The 18,754-nt window shown below is 41.2% G+C and overlaps 1 protein-coding gene across 3 annotated transcripts in view; it reads left to right on the top strand.

Annotated features, from left to right (window-relative positions):
* The window catches only part of NAF1 (nuclear assembly factor 1 ribonucleoprotein), a 62,261-nt gene that overhangs the window by 27,006 nt on the left and 16,501 nt on the right, over nucleotides 1–18,754 (top strand). For all 3 annotated transcript variants that reach the window (XM_045019964.1, XM_045019963.1, XM_045019965.1), the window contains 2 exons: nucleotides 7,505–7,587; nucleotides 13,282–13,442. In XM_045019964.1, the coding sequence (XP_044875899.1) occupies nucleotides 7,505–7,587; nucleotides 13,282–13,442 (244 nt within the window). The remainder of the gene's footprint in view (nucleotides 1–7,504; nucleotides 7,588–13,281; nucleotides 13,443–18,754) is intronic.

Below are 18,754 nucleotides of genomic sequence, written 5' to 3'. Positions count from 1 at the left end.
AGTTAAAGGTAATCCATGCAGTCTGCAGGTCACAAAATCATGTCTCCAAAGTGTGAGTGTAGTGTTGTTTCTTTCCCCCCCAGAACTGTCGGATATGGGGTGGAGAAAAACTGCAGATTTCAGCGTGTTTGCATGCAGCACTTAGCTCAATAACAGTGCAAGCTGTTAACACAGCATCGTGTTAATTCCCTCATAGATTCTGACTCAATCCTGGCCGCTAATAGCTGCAAACTTTTCCTGAAGCAGGAACTCCAGATAGTTACCTACATTGTGGGGAAAGGCATATTTTCCAGCCCCCCCCCCTCTACAGCTGACCAATCCACTCCACTCACAGATGTGCTGTTCAGTCACTATTTGTTTGGATACATGAGCTGTATACATCCACCAGCTTGGAATAACATCTCCCTCTGCCAATAGAGCACCACAAAAACAGTTGTCTTCCAAAATATGAAAGGCCTGAAATGTCAGAAAAAGCCTTTTCCGGCAAAGGCACTATGCCCCTTTCTGCCCCCTGAATATGGCACTTAGTTATAATTTTTTTTTTGAAACAGAAAAAGATTATAGTTTTAAACTGACCACTGTTTCTGCACTTCACACTGCAATTAACAAGGCTATGTCCGGAGATAGTATGAGGACTGAAGTATACCCCTCACAATATGTGTTGGTTCACTTTAGAAATGTTATTTGTCCTTCAGATTCCACAATCATTAGTTCTGTGCTCCTCCACAGAGCTAGTTTAGCCAGTAACCCTCTTGTTTCTTTGTCCTATTTCAGGACCCTCAAGCTATGTTGCCTACTGTTCTTCGGGAACTCGATCCCTGGCCCAATGTATCTTCATGGACGATTCCGAAAGGAAGCGTTTCCACGATGATGTTATGGTTGGTGCTCTTGAGAGGGTAGACCAGCAGGTCCAGTACCAGAAGAAAAGGGATGAAAGACTGGAACAAAGGCATGCTGACAGGAGGCAGGAAAGACTAAGGCTCGCTGCCCAAGTGGAAGACCGGGTTTCAGCAACGGAGCAGGCACTTGCAAAACTGTTCTTGGAACAGGAATGGCACCTAAGGGAAGAGGACAGAGCTCAACAGAAAGAACTGTTTCAGCAACTCCTGTCCATAATGACTGCAAGAGCACCAGCTCCTGCTGCCTCCCCCACGCCATGGTATGATCACCCTGCAACATACCTGCAGTAGCTTGGATATCTCCATGTTGGGGCAGTTTGTGCATTCAGGAGTCATGAGGTGTGGGGCAGGACAGCTACACGCCAGGCAGCCTTCCTTCTTCAACCCCTTTCCAGTGGAAACCTCCACCCGCTGCCTCTGCTACCAAGAGAGGGAAAAATATGTAAAGAACGGAAAGGAGAATGTGGGGCCAGGGGACATGTAGAAATAGATTGTGTTGGGCATTAACTATTTCCTGCCCTTTTTTGTGTGTGTGGTTTTATAATGGCAGCTGGCCTGCCCAAGACTGAGTGTTTTAATATTTTAAGATATGTTTACAAATAAAGCATGTTATGTTTTCAAGAAAGTTTATTGCTATCACTGCATTACATGTTGCAATCATGATTTGAATTAATACAGCTAAAAACATGTTCAGGAGCAATTAAGCATTAGTGAGGAAGCAGTTTTTAGCTAGGTACAGCGATTTGTATTTCAATAAATATGGTCTGTACAGCCATTCTGCTACCCCCTCCCCCTCACCAAATTCATTATTTGTGTCATTGACTTGTATTGCATGGTAATCAAGCCCACTCCCCTCCAAGCACATTTTATACAGGTACTATTCCCCCTCTTCCATGGGGACATTAAAGTCCATAATGTGAGAACACAAAGCACCCCTGACTTCTGCTGCCCAGGTGCAACCAGTTCCTGCAATGGTAGCTGAGGGTTATGTTCCAGTGTACCCTTGCTCTCATAGGTCTTTCAGGGGGAAATGGCTCACCTCTGGCTTCACAAAGGTTGTGAAGAGCACAGCAAGTGACAATAATGTAGACAGCTTTGATGACACTGGCATCCAAATGGATTTGTGGACACCTCCAATGTGATTTTAATTTGCCAAAAGCACATTCAATAGCCATTCTAAAGCTGCTAATTAAACCTTTTTGCCAGGGCCTCTGAAACAAGGGTACAGTTTGGCATTGTGAACTTTTTCTGGATAGCCCATGTTGACATTCATAAAAACGCCTTTATGGTCCACTAGTGCCTGTATAACAATGGAGTAGTACCTTTTGTGTGGTCCTTGAGAAGGGAAAACTATGGGCACTTGAGTCCCCTCAATAACCCTGGCATAGTTAGGAAACCCCATTCCGTCAAAATCAGTAATTTTCTGAGGAATATCTTTAATGCCTGTCTCCTTGGGGTAAACCAGACACCTGATTGCCTCAGAAACCTCCGCCATCACCTTACCCACCGTTAACTTTCCAAACTGGTTGGCAGTGGACCTATAGCGGTTGGGTAATTGGCTTCCAGACAGGAATAGCAGCCCACTTTTGGGTGCATTACCGGAGCAGTGGTTTGCCTCCCACGCCTTGTGGTAGGCGTTCCACAGCTCCTTCACTTTGACCCTGAACTGCAGTGTTTCCCCATCATGGCCCCTTTCTGTCATGCATTGTGAAATCTGTCCATAGGTGGTATAATTCCTACAGCTGGAACACAGCTGGGACTGGACAGCCTCCTCTCCCCAGCAGCTTGACATTGCCCCAAGCAGGGGATCACCTGGAAAGATGCGCTGAGATCACTACAAGCATCACCAAGCAGACAGGAAAGGGACTTTCAAAAATTTCCAAGGAATTTAAGGGGAGGGGCTTACAGTTGGTCACCTGAGGGCAGGGCAGTAGAGTTCAAACCGATGACCAGAGAGGCGAGAACAGGCATTGTGGGACACCTCCCGGAGGCCAATCTCAGCACTGTTATCGACCAGGGTGTCTACACTGGCACCGCAGCACTGTACCCCTGGTGCAGAAAGCTGTACCCCTCTTGGGGTGGGTTTTTTACAGCGCTGTAACTGTGCAGTTTCTGCGCACTAAGTGGCTTGGCAGTGTGTACACCTCTGGAGTTACGCTGCAGAAAGCTGCTTTACTGCGTAGAAACTTGCCAGTGTAGACAAGGCCTAAGTGATCGAGACTACACTAATGGTGATGAGACAATGAGAATGTCTAAGTGAGCATTATGCTGCCTCGAGGGGACAATTTACCTTTCAGTCTGGATTTAGTATTCCTTAATGTGTGCCCAAGAAGCCCATTGAGTTTCTGTGGGCCAGCAACTATCAACGCTAATTTCTGCTAGAATAAAGGAACAGACTTTAAATTCTTCTGTGCAGTAAAGCAGCAAAAATAAACAAAACCCTTGAATACAGTCAACTTTTTTTTAAAAGGAATAAACTTACATTTCCTCAAAGATGAAAATACATTTAAAAATGTAATTAAAAGAATCCAGTAGACTTATTTCCTGTCTACCAAACTATGTGCTCAAAACAGCAGATTTTTTTGTGTATGTGTTTAAAGGAATAGGTATGTTAGAACAATGACTTTGAAGCAGTTTTTATAATGTATTAATATTTGAGATAGCTTGTCCTGTCTGCATGGTCCTTCCCCTAGAGGGGCTAGTGTCCCACCATCCTAAATAACTCTTTCAAGGAAATGCTATAAGTCCAGTTCCAGGGAACTTTTTTCCTCATTTATTCTAGTTCTTATACTGTTGTCTTAATTTTAGCTTTTAGACTATCTGCTACCAATTCTTAGAAACAAATAATCCCAGATGCCTTTTGAGGTGGTTCTATCAGAATCATAAATGTTCTAGAACAGATTGCCATAATCAGTGTTTAAAAAAAAAAAAAAAAAGCTACTGCTCAGTGCCTGTTCAATTATACCACTCTAGTAAGCTCCCATCAATTATGGAGTATTATAGCTCTCTGTCAGGAATCTAATCACTTTACAATTAGCTTTAGCAGCAACACTGTGTGGAAGCCATAAAGCTTCCATATTTATAGCGACAATGTAATGTCAAGTTATAACCTCCATGCCATAGTGTTTTGGCACATCTGAGCTTCCCTTCTGACAAGTGTAGTTCTTTGCTGGAAGGGAGGATTACCCCAATGCAGGATATTGGGATGACCTTTTTAAAAGGCTTAAAAAAAGATGGTAGCATTATTTAAAAAAAAATGTACTGGTAGCTGAGATGTACTGACTCAGTAGAAACAAAATACAGATGTATCCACAGTTCGGTCTTCAAAGGATAACTTAATTTTTGATTATAAGCATTAACACAAACACCAGAGAGAGAATTTGGCCTAGACCTACATCCATTTCTGCAGAGCACTACTTTCCTACAGGCAGCCTCCCCTCTTTTTTTCCCATGCAGTAAGTTTCTAGCACTCAACTGCTGCACACCTTATCTTCTGCAAATGCTCCAGCAACCTTCCTCTTCCCTGGGGACAAGGCAGTGCCTTTCACATGTGTTCATACTGAGTCATTTAACTGTTTTTTCAATCTTATAACAAGGAGTGACTATCCTGAAGCCCATGGCACTTGTACATAATTTAAAACATACAAAGTTAATAATTCTTCAGGTAGATGCAGCCGTGTGTTCCACTTTGATGTGGGTGTGCTCAGTGGACTGAAGCTGGAGAACTTTGCCTAGCAGTACCTGTAGGAAGCAGTTCTCAAGCCACATGGAGACTAACATCGTATTTTAACAGCTATGTTCAAATTTTATAACTTATAATTAGGGCCCTACCAAATTCACAGTCCATTTTGGTCAATTTCACAGTCATGGGATTTTAAAAATAATTAATTTCGTGATTTCAGCTATCTAAATCTGGAATTTCACTGTGTTGTAATTGTAGAGAACCTGACTGAAAAAAGAGTTGTGGGGTGGTCGCAAAGTTATTATAGTGGGGTTTGCGGTATTGGTACCCTTAGTTCTGCAGTTCTGCTGGCAGTGGCACTGTCTTCAGAGTTGGGCAGCTGGAGAGCAGTGGCTGCTGGCTGAGAGCCCAGCTCTGAAGGCAGAGCCGCCGCCAGTAGCAGGGCAGAAGTAAGGGTGGCATGGTATGGTATTGCCAAACTTACTTCTGTGCTGCTGCCTGCGGAGCTGGGCCTTCAGTCAACAGCCGCCACTCTCTGGCAGCCCAGCTCTGAAGGCAGCAGCGCAGAAGTAAGGGTGGCTTGGTATTGCCACCCTTACTTCTGTGCTGCTGCTGGCGGGGCGCTGCCTTCAGAGTGGGGTACCTGGCAGCGCAGAAGTAAGTGTGGCAATAGCGTGACCCCCGTGCAACTCCCTTTCAGGTCAGGACTCCCAATTTGGGCAACACTAGTCTCCCCCCATGAAATCTTTATAGTATAGAGTAAAAGCACACAAAAGTCCAGATTTCATGGTCCGTGAATTTGGTAGGGCCCTACTTATAATATATATTATAAACTATAGTGGCAGCTGGTGGTGACACCTATACTTAGATTGAAGAGCACTTAATTATAAAAGATTCTTGTGACTCTCTTTTAGAGAAGCTGTTAACACAGAGGTGGGCGAACTACGGCCTGCGGGCCACATCCGGCCCGCGGGACCATCCTGCCCACCCCCTGAGCTCCCAGCCAGGGAGGTTAGCCCTTAGCCTCTCCCCTGTTGTCCCCCCTCCCCCACAGGCTCAGCTCACTGGGCCCCCAGCGCACTGGGCCCCCAGCGCTCTGGCCCACTGCTCCTACCGGGCAGCGTGGTGGTGTGGCTGGCTCCGGCATGGTAAGGGGGCGGCGAGTGGGGGTTTTCAGGGGGTAGTCAGGGGACAGGGAGGATGGGGCAGACATTCAGGGGGGTGGATAGGCATGGGAGTCCAGGAGGGCCAGTCAGGGACAGGGGGTGGGGGAGGTTGGATGGGTCAGGGTTTCTGGGGGAGGCAGTCGGGACCGGGAGCAGGGGGTGATTGGATAGGCATGGGAGTTACAGGGGGGCTGTCAGGGGGTGGGGGTGTGGATGGGGTTGGGGTTGGGGCAGTCAGGGGACAGGGAGAATGGGGGTTGGATGGGGGTGGGGTTCCGGGGGTGGTGGTTAGGGGCAGTCTGGGGACAAGGAGCGGGGGGGGGGATTGGATGGGTCTGGGATTCTGTGGGGCAGTCTGGGGACAAAGTGGGAGGGGGAAGATGGGGGCGGGGCAGACTGTTTGGGGAGGCACAGCCTTCCCTACCCAGCCCTCCATATACTTTTGCAACCCCAATGTGGCCCTCGGGGCAAAAAGTTTGCCCACCTCTGTGTTAACACATCTGCTGCCAGGTGATACAGTTGGTCCTGTCATTCAAACTGAGTATAATACGTTTGAGGAAGGTTTTTAAAATTGTAAATAATGGTTTTAAAATAGTTATAAATATCTTGATAATACATACAGTAGCCATTCTTTGACATTAGCAGTGCAGGTGTGCTCAAGTATTTTCACTTCAGCTAAGCTTCAAAGGCCCAGTATCTTTGAAGCAAGAACAAACTAACAACTTTTGCTGTGTTCATGGAACTGGTATGTCTTGTTTCTTTTAAACTCTGTATGACAATTTGGGCTGGGGGACGATGGTGGAGGTTGAGTGCAATGCAATTGTTGTGCATTTAATCTGGAATATTTGCTCATTCTGATATGGGATTTATCACTGTAGTTAGCCAAACTGTTTTCTTTAAAACAAACAAACTAAAAATTACCCAAAACAAACTCGTCTCCACCCACCCAACAAACCAACACACTTTAGCATGTTTCAGAGACCATAGTCCAGGACATAACTTCAGTCTTCAGAATGATTGCATCCAAAAGTAAAGCTAAACCAGCAAACCACTTTCTCCACAAACTTGACAGGGTCAAATTATACTTAGTGATAACTAGTGACTTGCTACTTTTTCATATGATCCCACTGCCTTCATCTGAAAGACAAGAAGCTTTCAGGGGATCCACATTATGTTTTGGGCCAGAAGGCAAGTTTTGCCTACCTATGATGCCTCCTAGTATGTGAAACTGTTCTCTTTCCCCCTTCTTCAGTTCCTTCTTCTATTTCTATCTGAATTAATTTCTTCTCACTCTCCTCCCTCCCCTATGAAGGTCAAATATAAATATTGGTCCTGTACATAACTTTTCCTACCTACCTAGAATCTCCGTCAATGTGTTATTCTTGCAGTATTGCAAGAGAGGTTTTATATAACCTTGGAGTTATTGTGCTTTCTTGGGTTTCTTGGCTGTCTATTAAAATGCTGATACTGCAAACAAAAATGTATTTTGATATATTATATGTGTAAAGGTAAAACTTTATTTGAAAAATAGTTTAGTGTGTGTGTGTGTGTGTGTGTATGTGTGTGTGTGTGTGTGTATATATATATATATATATCATGACAAATGTGCATGGGTGTCTCATCCACAAATTTTATTACTTAATGCTGTTTCATAATTAAACATGCTTTTTATTATTTGCAATTACTGCTTCTTGTTAAAATAATTTGGTAAATACATGTTTAAAGGTTAATATGTTTTAAATCTTCTTGTATTTTAGTAATAATTGAGTCTCTGAAAGGCCTACCTCCAGTAAATGAGGAAAGCATCATTTTTAAAGGAGATCGGCATGCAGCAGGAAAGGTGTGTGAAACACAAAAGCTATTATATTGTATTGCAGTTTGTTCTGTAAAATAATGTTTGCTAGGTTACTTTGATACACTCTAAACTAAAGAGTGCTATCTATTTTTGCATGTTTTTAACACCTAACCTGTGTATCTTGTATTTAACAGACGGTATATGTAATACTAGAATAATTAACCATACTTCTAATACTTTCAAGGAAAAAAGTCTTAGTTTTTTATAAAACTGAGTTTTCAATAAGACACTTCAGAGGTATACTTGTAAATGAAAATATTTCTTAAAGGGACACAAACTTCAAATCATGCATATATGAATATTTTACCTTCTCTTACAAGTTACATTCAACATAACTGTAAATGAAACATCACAGTTTTTTTATTTTATTTTGTGCATTTGACAGCATTTCTCTATTGCAGGGTTTCTCAAACTAGGGTCTGTGAGGGTACTCCAGGGGGTCAATGAATCATGTCTGGGGCCACCAGCCCCGCTGATCAACTCTTCCCCCTCCCTCCCAGCGCCTCCTGCATGCTGTGGAACATCTGTTCAGTGGCGTGCAGGAGGCGCTGGGAGGAGCGGGGACAGGGTGTGTTGGGGGGAGGGGGCGGAAAGGGGGGGGAGGGGTCTTGGGGGAAGGCATGGTGTAGGGACGGGGCCTGGGGCTGAGTGGGGGCCTTGGGGGTCTACAAAAGATTTTAAATAAAAATTGGGGTACTCAGGTTGCTAAAGTTTGAGAACTGCTGCTCTATTGTCATTTTCACTGTAGTCCATTTTCCCCTCTTGTTTATGGGGGAATTGGACAGCAATGGGGGAGAAGCACTTTCCCCTTCTTCCCCCCCCCGCCCCCCCCCAAAAAAGAAAAAGTTTGAAAATTGCAAACATTGATTTTTTTATTGTGGGGTTGCACCAGTGAAACTCTCTCCCATTTTATTTTAAACTGACTAGATTTCAAGATTTTTGTCCTCTAAAGAATTACAGGACAAGACAAGAGTTTCTGCTGTGGTTTGATTTCAGTTATTTAAAAATGATCTACAAGTTAGCTCTTTTGGCAGTAAATGGGCATTGTGCAGGGAACTAGGAAAAGTTTGGAGAGAGTAGGATCTACTCCTAAACTGTAGGAAAGGTATGGGGTGTTTTTAGATCTCTGCTGCTGTTTTAACCTTGGGCTAATGTTATGTTATTCAGGTATGATCAGATATATTATCTGAGAAAATTGGCTAATAAACATCAGTTGCTTATGAAGGGTGATTTACAGGGCTTTCTCCCTGGAAAATTTCAAAATTCTGATGCAAACAATGAAGGTGGGTGTTTGGGATTTTTTTTTTCTTAATTTTTTTTATAATGTAAAGAGTTAGGCTGCTTCTGGCTCCTGCTATAAGAGTCTGTATAAATTAAGACTGAATGAACATTTCCTATTTAAAAATAAAATAGTGAAACCTCTTTATCAACACTTAGTATTGACATTTAACTACTAGCAAGCTTACTGTATGATTTTAGGAATGTGAGTCTTTGTGTAGTCAGGAACTATCTGCAGCTCTCTTCAGAGTAGGTATCCCAACATTGGTCAACAGCTTTTCAGAAGGCAAGTTCCTGGTCATAGGAAAGAAAATGTGACAGAAGGGTCAGTAGGGTTTTGTTTCCACCAGTCTGAGTCAGCTGCCTGTGGAATAATGGACTGACACATGCAAAGGAGGAGGAGTTTTTCTGTGATTTCTTAAATAGAAAACAGACCTATACTTGGTGCAGGGGTGTGTGTGGCGGGGCGGGGAGAGGTTTCAGGGTACCAGTTCCAGGTGCTTGATTCTAAGGGTCTGCTTTGGCTTTAGACTTTAGAACTGCCTGACAGCTACTGTAAAATTTATACCAATGATGTAGGGGCTTTGGATGTCACATGATTAGCAGAGCTACAGCTTTTCAGTGGGATGGGGAAAAGAGATTGTGCTTAGAACTGGGTGGGAAATGGTTTTCCCATGAGATTTCAGAAACTTTTCTACTCTGCAACAGGACAAAATCAATACCTTTCAAAATGTTTAATAAAAAATGAGAGGTCTCTTCTCCGCCCTCCCCTAGTCCCATGTGAGTGCCATAATCACTATAGTCAGCCTGTCTGTCTGGCCCATTGAATATAGAATTATTTATACAACATGGGATAAATTGTGGACTTGAATCTGGGCCTCTCAGATCACAGGTGAGTGTCCTAACAACCAGGCTATTGGCTTTTCTGGGGTGGGATTTTCTCTGTGGTTTAAACCAGAAAATCCTAGAGTTGAGAAAAATTCCCAACAAAAGTTTCCTTAAAACAGATATGTTTCATTTTCTGATGGAAAAACTGATGTTGAAAACAATTCTTGACCAGCTGTTGTAATAGTGCCTTCCAGCTTAGCGTGTATGCTATGCGCTCTCCTTTTCTGGCTAGCATGTATAGGGCTCTGGTACCTTCTTGCTTCTCTCCAAACCTTTGCAGAAACTTATCACTATTAGGGGCACTAGTTCTTCAGAGTTCTTCTGTTTGGTAAGTCAAAGGATTTCTGTCATGCCTGACCCCTGGCATGGTTCTTGTAATATCACTTCCTTACTATATATTTGTTTCTAGACACATGTGGCCAGGTGTTTCTCCACTAAATTTCAGTATTATCCACCTGCTTATCAAGACTTCATTCAGACTTCAGTTTTTCCTGAGAACTCAGTGAAAACTTAGAAGCCATCTAATTGCAGAACAAATTTAAGTGGGGTTTTTAGATTAAATTGTGCTTTTCCCTATATTTGATATCTACTTGAAAAGAAAATGATATAATTTTTTTTACACAGGGAGAAATGGTTCTTGAAAAATACTTTCTTTAAAAATTGCTACCTTCCGATTGAATAGTAACAATTTGTGGCTGTATCTGATAGAAGTCAGAAATGAAAAACCCAAGAGTCTGTAAAACAAGTTTCCATTTTGCTTTTATACTTTAAGTATTAAAATGTTTCTGTACATTGTATACTGTCTGTACAGTGAAGGCTTTCTCTGGGTTGAACAAGCAACAAAGTGTAAAGGAAGGAGATTTTTACAGCCTGTTACTTCTCATCAAGATAGTGGATGTCCACAGTCTAAAGCTGATTATCTTAATTTAACTGCAGATTTTGAAAAATCAGTTGACCCATTATGAGAAGTATTTCAGATTACATACAGGCTGTTTGAATTATATTAAAAAAATGGATTACTTATCTAAATTATATATTTTAGATCAGTAAAATGATAAATTAGATTAAAAAGGAATATGAGCATGATACTTGGATTATTACAAGTCACTTAGTGCTGTAAAGCTGTGTGGTAACTTGCAAATGTGGGCAATTACACAATACATAGTGAACCTTTAGGGATACATTCCCTGGTCCAAAGAGTTTCCAATCTAAAGACAAATTGCACAAAAACAGCAGTACAAGTGAGGGATTCAGTGTGGATGTTAAAAAGGGAGGAAGGGTTCCTTGAAGAAGTGAATTTTAGGCAGGGGTAGGAAGTTTTTGGTAGAAAAAGACAGGGAGACTGTTCCCAAGTATAGGCCCCACCAAATTCACAGCCATGAAAAACGTGTCACAGACTGTGAAATCTGGTATTTTGTATACTTTTACCCTATACTATAGAAGTACCCTATACTATATGGTAAAAGTATACAAAAGTACACAACGCTGCCTTCAGAGCTGGGCAATCAACCAGCAGCTGCTGCTCTCTGGCTGCCCAACTCTGAAGACAGCACAGAAATAAGGGTGACAATACCATGACCCCCTTACAATAGCCTTGCAACCCCTTTTTGGGTTGGGACTCCCAGTTTAAGAAATGCAGTCTTAAAGGCTTTATTTGTTTATATTTTGCTGTTTTTAAATACATATTCATGTTTTATTACAACACCATGAAATTTAAGATTTAAATATTTGAAACTGTGAAGTTCAAGATTTTTAAAGTGCTATGACTGAAATTTATGAAAATGGACCATGAATTTGGTAGGGACCTGGGTATAGAAGACTGTGTGGTAAGGCAATTTCCTGTCCTTTCCTAGGGAGACCTTATTGAATTAAGTTTCAGTATCTTTGGGGTACTTTGTATTAAATGAATGGTTTATATCAGTGGTTCTCAACCAGGGGTCCATGGCCCACGGTGGTGCCCCAAGCAGGTTTCAGGGGGGTCCGCCAAGCATGGCCGGCATTAGACTTGCTGTGGCCCAGAGCAGAAAGCTGAAGCCCCACCGCATGAGGCTGAAGCCTGGGATTCCAAGCCTTGCCACCCAGGGCTGAAGCCAAAGCCTAAGCCACTTAGCTTCACAGACCCACCCTTGGTGTGGGGCCCTGGGCAATTGCCCTGCTTGCTACCCCCTAATGCTGGCCCTGCCTTTTATATGCAGAAAACAGTTGCTGGGGGCCTTGGAGTTTTTATAGCATGTTGGGGAGGCCTCAGACAGAAAAAGTTTGAGAACCCCTGGTTTATATGTTATTGTGAACCAGGATTGTGTGTAACATTTTGAGGGGGGAGATGTGAGAGCTGGGGATCAAAGGACTATACTGAACAATGTGCTAGACAAGAATGGGCTTTTGGAACAGAAAGTGTTAAGTGGTTTTCCTGCGGAATGTCTGGGGGGTTGGGGGTGAATGCAAATTCCCTACCTCTGATTATGCAAAAAACTCCATACTTTAGAATCTATGCCATGAGGAGTGTGTCATTGTTTGCTGATCGCCTGTTACATGAGATCAAGATAAAGTAAAGAGCAGTATAAAGGAAAGACAGAACTACTTGTGGTGATTGTGGTTCTGAATCTAAGATACATGTGAACTGGTAACACATGGGGAAAGCTAGTTGTGGGTTTTGAAGGACTGATACCTACAGAGATTGGAGTTGGGGTGATCTCTGGTAAGCTTTTTAGCATGCTTATAGGTTCTTTTAGTGTATTCTCTGTAATGCTTTCACCTTAAGAATAAATGTGCTTTCTTAGAAAACTGTGTTTTAACTTGCAACTGTGGACAATTACACTGTTCATAACCTCTGGAAGAAAGCAAAGTGCAGATGCTGGCCCTTTGGGCAGTCCAGCTTGCTAGAAATATCACAGTGTAGGGAGGGAACTTTACAGCCTGTGGGGGAAAAAAAGACCCATTTAGGAAGGATAGAGATGTGGATCTCTGTCCAAGAAAGGTGACTGAGGATCCAGTAATGTAGAGTGGTTGCTCTTGGTAGAGCATGGAGGGGAAATGTAAGTGCCTTGCCCTGAACTTTGACAAGCAACATCACTAAAGAGAGAGACCAAAGAGTAATAAAGGAAAGCAAAGAGGTAACAAGGCAAAAGGACAGGGAGGAGCAGAGGGAGTCAAAGCGGTAGAAGAGGATAATGAGAGATGGGTGGAGGCAAGACTATGTTGGCAAGGATGAGGAGTTCGGATTTGGTGAGAGACTGCTACTGGTGCGGTGGTGACAAGGTTAGATATGGAAAGAAAAAAATTATTTTTTAGCAGTGATATTTGCAGAAGACAGACATAACTCTGTCAAACAACTCAAAAAAAATCTGATCACAAAATCTCAACATACAAAAATTAATTATTTGATGTGATTATTTTAATGTTTAGTTAATGTTGTCTTGATAATAACCAATAATGTTTACATTTAAAATTTCACAGTTGTCTTTCTCTTTGGAAGTTTTCTTCAGGTAAATTGTGATTTTTTTTTCCTTTCAGATATATGAGATATTTGGTCCTGTTTTGCATCCCTTCTATGTGTTACTATTTAACAGCCCTGAGCATATTGAAGCAAAAGGTATTAATATCCAAGATACCGTGTATTTTGCGCCATCAGTAGAGGACTTCACCCAGTATATATTCACAGAGAAACTAAAACAGTGAGTATCTAACTTATTAAAATATTAGTATAATATATATTGTAATGTAGCTAAACAAAGCACAGTATCTTAAACTGGCCAGGATGGGGGGAGGGAGGTAAAAATTTGGTACTACCAACTTTGACAAAGATAATCTAATTTTCTCTGCATGTACTTTTCTTTAAAAACAACTACAAAAAACACCCCAACAAAACTCTTTCAGAAATTCACAGCCAGGCTGTAATGACAAAGTTATACATATACACCTCTACCCCCATATAATGCCACCCGATATAACACGAATTTGGATATAACATGGTAAAGCAGCGCTCTGGGGAGGAGGGGCTGCGCGCTCCAGTGGATCAAATCAAGTTTGATATAACGCGGTTTCACCTATAACGTGTTAAGATTTTTTGGCTCCTGAGGACAGTGTTATATCGAGGTAGAGGTATAGTAGTGTAGAAAGATAATTATTAGAGGAACATATGTAATCTTCAAGCTTCTAAGTGTTTGAGCAATTACTGAAACTTAAATTATTGTTAAAACAACCTAAAATACATAACCAGACTTTCAGTCTTCCCATGTCACTATTTTATCTGAAATAGTTTAATTTTATTGTAATTGGCACAATTTCTGCAACCCCCGCCACCCCTTTTCTTTGTAATGTATTTCATTTTCTTTCTTCCACAAATGAAAGTTTTCTTCTGTCCTAAGAGACTCTACCACCATTATAAAAATCCCTCTGACACTGATTTTTTTTATTCCAAATGTGATGTTATAGTATAAAATTTATTGTCGAGCATTATGACAAAATAGCACTTCTGCAACTGTAGTTAATATTACACAACTCAGATTGCATCTATGTGCTGCAAGTGGAGGGGAGGATGGTCATGTAGAGTAGCAGTACATTGTCTGATGTAGCCCATAGTTATCTGCAAGGCTATAGGACTGGCTTTGCATTCTTTTCATCCTGCATCAGCAGATCTCTCAGTGTATCTGGGTATGCTGAGACTTATGATTGTGACCTGAGAATCAGAGCTCCAAGTACAGCTAGCTTTGGTCTCTTATACGTTGAGCTCCTCTGCAGCCAGCATTGATGATTGACAGCAATTATAAGGCTCCAGGTCTTGCTCCTGACTAGATAATTGTAGCTTTTCAAAAAGGAACACCTTGAAGATCAGGATCATAAGGGAAGCTATGATCTCTTTTGAAAATGTAGCCTATGTTCAGCCCATATTGAACAAAGTAAAGTTTCAGTGTTTTATGCATAAACTTCACTTTGTTTTGTTAACTAGTACACCAGAGGAAAGTAGATGTTCAGTTAATAATGTAATGCTTTTAATGAATTATAATCACCTGCTAAAAGGGAAAATACAATTGTCTGAAACATGAAGTCCGATCTAAAGAGTATAATTTTAAGATTTATTGTCACATCAAAAGGCTGACTTATCAGAAATATTATGGACTTATAAATCTTAAGAATAAATGCCAAAGTTCAAAAATGAAAGAATTATTACCCCTTCTTGCAGAAGGCTATTTAGTATCTCTATTCATGTGAACTGTGTTGTGGTATGCTGAGGAAGAAAAGCCTGGCTCAGAAGTAGGATGACAAGTTTGTCATTGTTTCCCTGTCTGGCTTATAGCAAGGTTTGAGTATTATGGGCAATCATTATGGTTGCTAAGTGTCATGTAATGACCTACCAGAGCTACAGGTTCCCTTTGATACTTTGCTCCGGTATTTCTGACAGACATTTGTTTTCTTACAGAAATTCTGGGGGTGGAGGGTGAGGAAGAGAGATGTTTTTGTTCCTCTGACATCAAATGCAAGAGTTACATTCCATCATTAAAGCAATTTGGCAGTCTTCTGCTGCTCAGGAATAATCAGTTGTGTGCACACACAACAAAAAGCAGGTTTCCCCTCCTAAGTGTTTGTATTTCATCATTGTTGGTTCTGAGCGCCTCACAATTATTAATAGATTTTATCCTCCCAATTCCTGTGTGAGGCAGGGAAGTGCCATCAATGGTTTTACAGACGGGGAATTGAGACACATGGTACCTACAGTGACTTGCCCAAGCTCACATGGATAGTCTGTTGCTGGAGAAGGAATTGAACCAACATCTCATGAGTTCCAGTGCAATGCCATAATCTGCGAACCATATTGTAGGCACTTGATCAGAGTATGAAATGTGTGCTGCTATGAGAATATTAACTCCCCTTTATTCTTACTGCATGTTGTATCTGCTTAATATGTGTATCTCAGCAGAAATGTACTTAGCAATAACTGTCTGTTATCTTCTTCTTCTCTTTATTGTCTTCCTTCTCTCTTGGGGAATGCTCGTTAGGTGATGTCAAAGTTAGACTTAAAAGAATTGTCATTGTGGACTTGTAGTAAAACACTGGGAGGTGATTTGGGCCGACAACTGTGTCTGACTTCTAACCAGTTGGAATTGTAGATTCTTGCAGCCTGGCTTCCTTGTTGGTGGAGCCATGATACTTAATGCTACGATGAGGGAAGAACAGTGCAAGTAGAATTGTTAGTAATTTTCCCCTTGATAGCCATTATGCAGCTGCTATTAGATACTTTCAAGGTAGTATACATATGCACTTCAGTTATTTCTATTTACAAGTTTTATGTAACAAAATTGTGGTCAGAAAAGCTTATTGTTTTACTTTTGGACAGATTGCTACACCAGATGTTTAGTATTATGGTAGCTGAAACAATTTTTCTGAAACTGTCATTTTCAGTTAAAACCCAGTTGCTATCTTGAATATAATTGACATTTGGGCTTAATGATTAGCATGGGCTCATTAGTGCTGCCTTTGACAGCCTCAGGAACCTTTGAGAAAGCTGACAGATGCTTGGATTTGTCTGAATAAGTTTCAAATTAAATCTTCAAAAATTCCAGTTTATTTACTAATTTTCAAGACAAACCCCAGAGAAGCATTCACTGATAAGAGCCGTGTAGAACTATCCATTGTTGCTTTTTAGGACCTCTCTTCTGTTTGTTCTTGGGACCAAAATTTCACCAGTCTCTTCAGCAGTACCCAACAATAATAGTATTTTTCCAAACTTATTTTGTTTTTTATTCCTATAGAATCTGGATGCATTCAGTTAATACACAAGAAAATAAATTTGGGCTCAGCTCTTCCCTTTTTCTGGACAGACCCATGGGAGGAAACCTCATAGGGATCCCTCATGTAGCTCCCATATATATTATTTCAGGGTTGGGGGTAGGAGCTGGAAAAGGCTTCAGAGCCTCTCCTTAAAACTGTTGGATCTCCAGTAGGCTGGGCTAGTCCAACAGAGACACTGGCTCTAGGCCTCCAGTGGGAAATCCCACTCCCCAGCCTAATGGCCTCCATTAGCTGCACTGCCAGAGACTTCCTCTGGCAACAACTGTCTCTAGGAACACTGAGGAGGATACAGAGAAGATGTATTATCTTTTATCCAATTTCTGTGGAGTTGGAGAAGAATGATGTGCATTTCTTCCACCTCTTCCCAGCCCAGATCCCAGTTATAGAGAGGAGATGCTATCACAGAGGAGCCTTGTGGGAGATCTGTCCACAGAGGATCTCACTCCATGTATGCATTGAAAGGGAATATTATGGTCCATAGAAGAACTCAGTTGCCACTGATGCATTAAATAGATTGATACTTTCTAATAAATACTAAAAGTGGGTTTTAATATCTGAAATAAGTAGGTTCCTCATTCGGAAGTGATAAGAACTATCAATATTAGTACATATTTTTTGTGTATCTTATCAATCAACTTGAGTACCTTGGTGCTCTTCCTCAATCTGTCCATCATAGATATACTTACTGTGAGGATCATAATAGGCTTTGTGGCAATCATAGATGTAGTAATTCTCTAGAACACATTTTGTTTGGTGAGTTTTTTGTTCCAGGCTTAATTTCGTGACTCATGCCCTAAACAATTTAAGTTAGATATATCAACCAAATGTAGATTAAAAAGTAAATAAAATAAAACACCCTTTTACTTTTTACCATGTTCCAAAATATAACTTTTTATACTTATTACAAGATGACACTTGTTTCCCTCACTCTCATCTACTTTTTCCCTTAAAAAAAAGTTACCAGGTTTTTCGTGGTTTTATGTGCTTTGAGTATAGATTCTGTTAGTTTCAAGTTAACTGCACCTTTGACCCCCTCTGTGATCTGCTGAAGCTATACTTTCTTAGATCTCAGGCCTTGAGCAGTAACCTCTCTCTGGGCAGAGGCATGCACCCCTCCTTCTCTAAACTGGAGTTCAAGGCTTATAGGCCTCCTGCACTTCAATGTGATTATTCCAGCAGGCCTGACCAGAGTCCAGCACCTGCACTTTGCGTTCTCTAAGGGTTATGAATAGCATAGGCAAGTAGTTATAAGTAACAAAACAGCTCTTTCAAAGTAGAGTACATTTATTTTGGGATAAAAGCCTTACAGAGAATATATATAAAACAATAAAATGGTCTAAACACTACATTAAACTTACCAGCATCTCCCCATAAATCCTGTGGAGACCTTGGCAGGTTCCAGTCCTTTCAACCCTTTTTCAGTGTTTGGCCCCTACTTGGGCAAAAGTCTTGTCAATTTGTTGAATCAAAATAAAGGATCCTCTTCTGTCAGTTCAAGCTGGCTCTTTATACCCCTAAAAGCCTTTGTACCGAAGTCTTCTGAAACAATTGGTAAAATTAGGTAAAATTAGTCATTGTCCCTTCTCCCAAGGGAAACTTCAGTCACTTGTGCATAATTAGTTTTGGTATTTTACAGTAATCACCCCCTAACGATTCCAGATTCCACAGTGATCCGGGAGCACAAGTATATTTAACACTTTAACACTTTCTGATACAAAGATCTATGAATATTCCATGGGTCCATATCATCTGGCCCATCTCAGGGTAATAGTCTTTGAAGTTTTCATGCTGTCAAGGGCTGGCACCCACCATACAGATAACATTCATAATGTTAAATGTAAACACAAAGATATGCCTTTGTCAATCATATCTGTCACAGATGCTATAAGAAAATGCAGACTTTTAGGCAGTGTCTTGCTGGAGGGCAACCTGCTGTTTCCCTGAACCATTGGGTAGTATAGTTGATGTATTTTAATCTACATATTTGAAAACTGGAAAAAAATTCTCATAATTTGTTCGTATAGTGCTGCAAACGTATGGAAGCCCCACTAGTGGCTCCATAGTTGTGGTTGAGTTTTTTACTCTTAAAGAATTTTATGTATGAAGAATTCAGTGTATCCTCTCCAAAATTATAGCACTTAGTCTTTGGGTACAGAATACACTTTCTGACAATTGACAAATAAATCCAAGTTAAAGT

The sequence above is a fragment of the Mauremys mutica genome, chromosome 5 (assembly GCF_020497125.1).
Source record: "Mauremys mutica isolate MM-2020 ecotype Southern chromosome 5, ASM2049712v1, whole genome shotgun sequence".
Classification (NCBI taxonomy): Eukaryota; Metazoa; Chordata; order Testudines; family Geoemydidae; genus Mauremys; species Mauremys mutica.
Note: the sequence above shows the minus strand (reverse complement) of the source record. Positions and strands in the feature narration are given on the sequence as shown.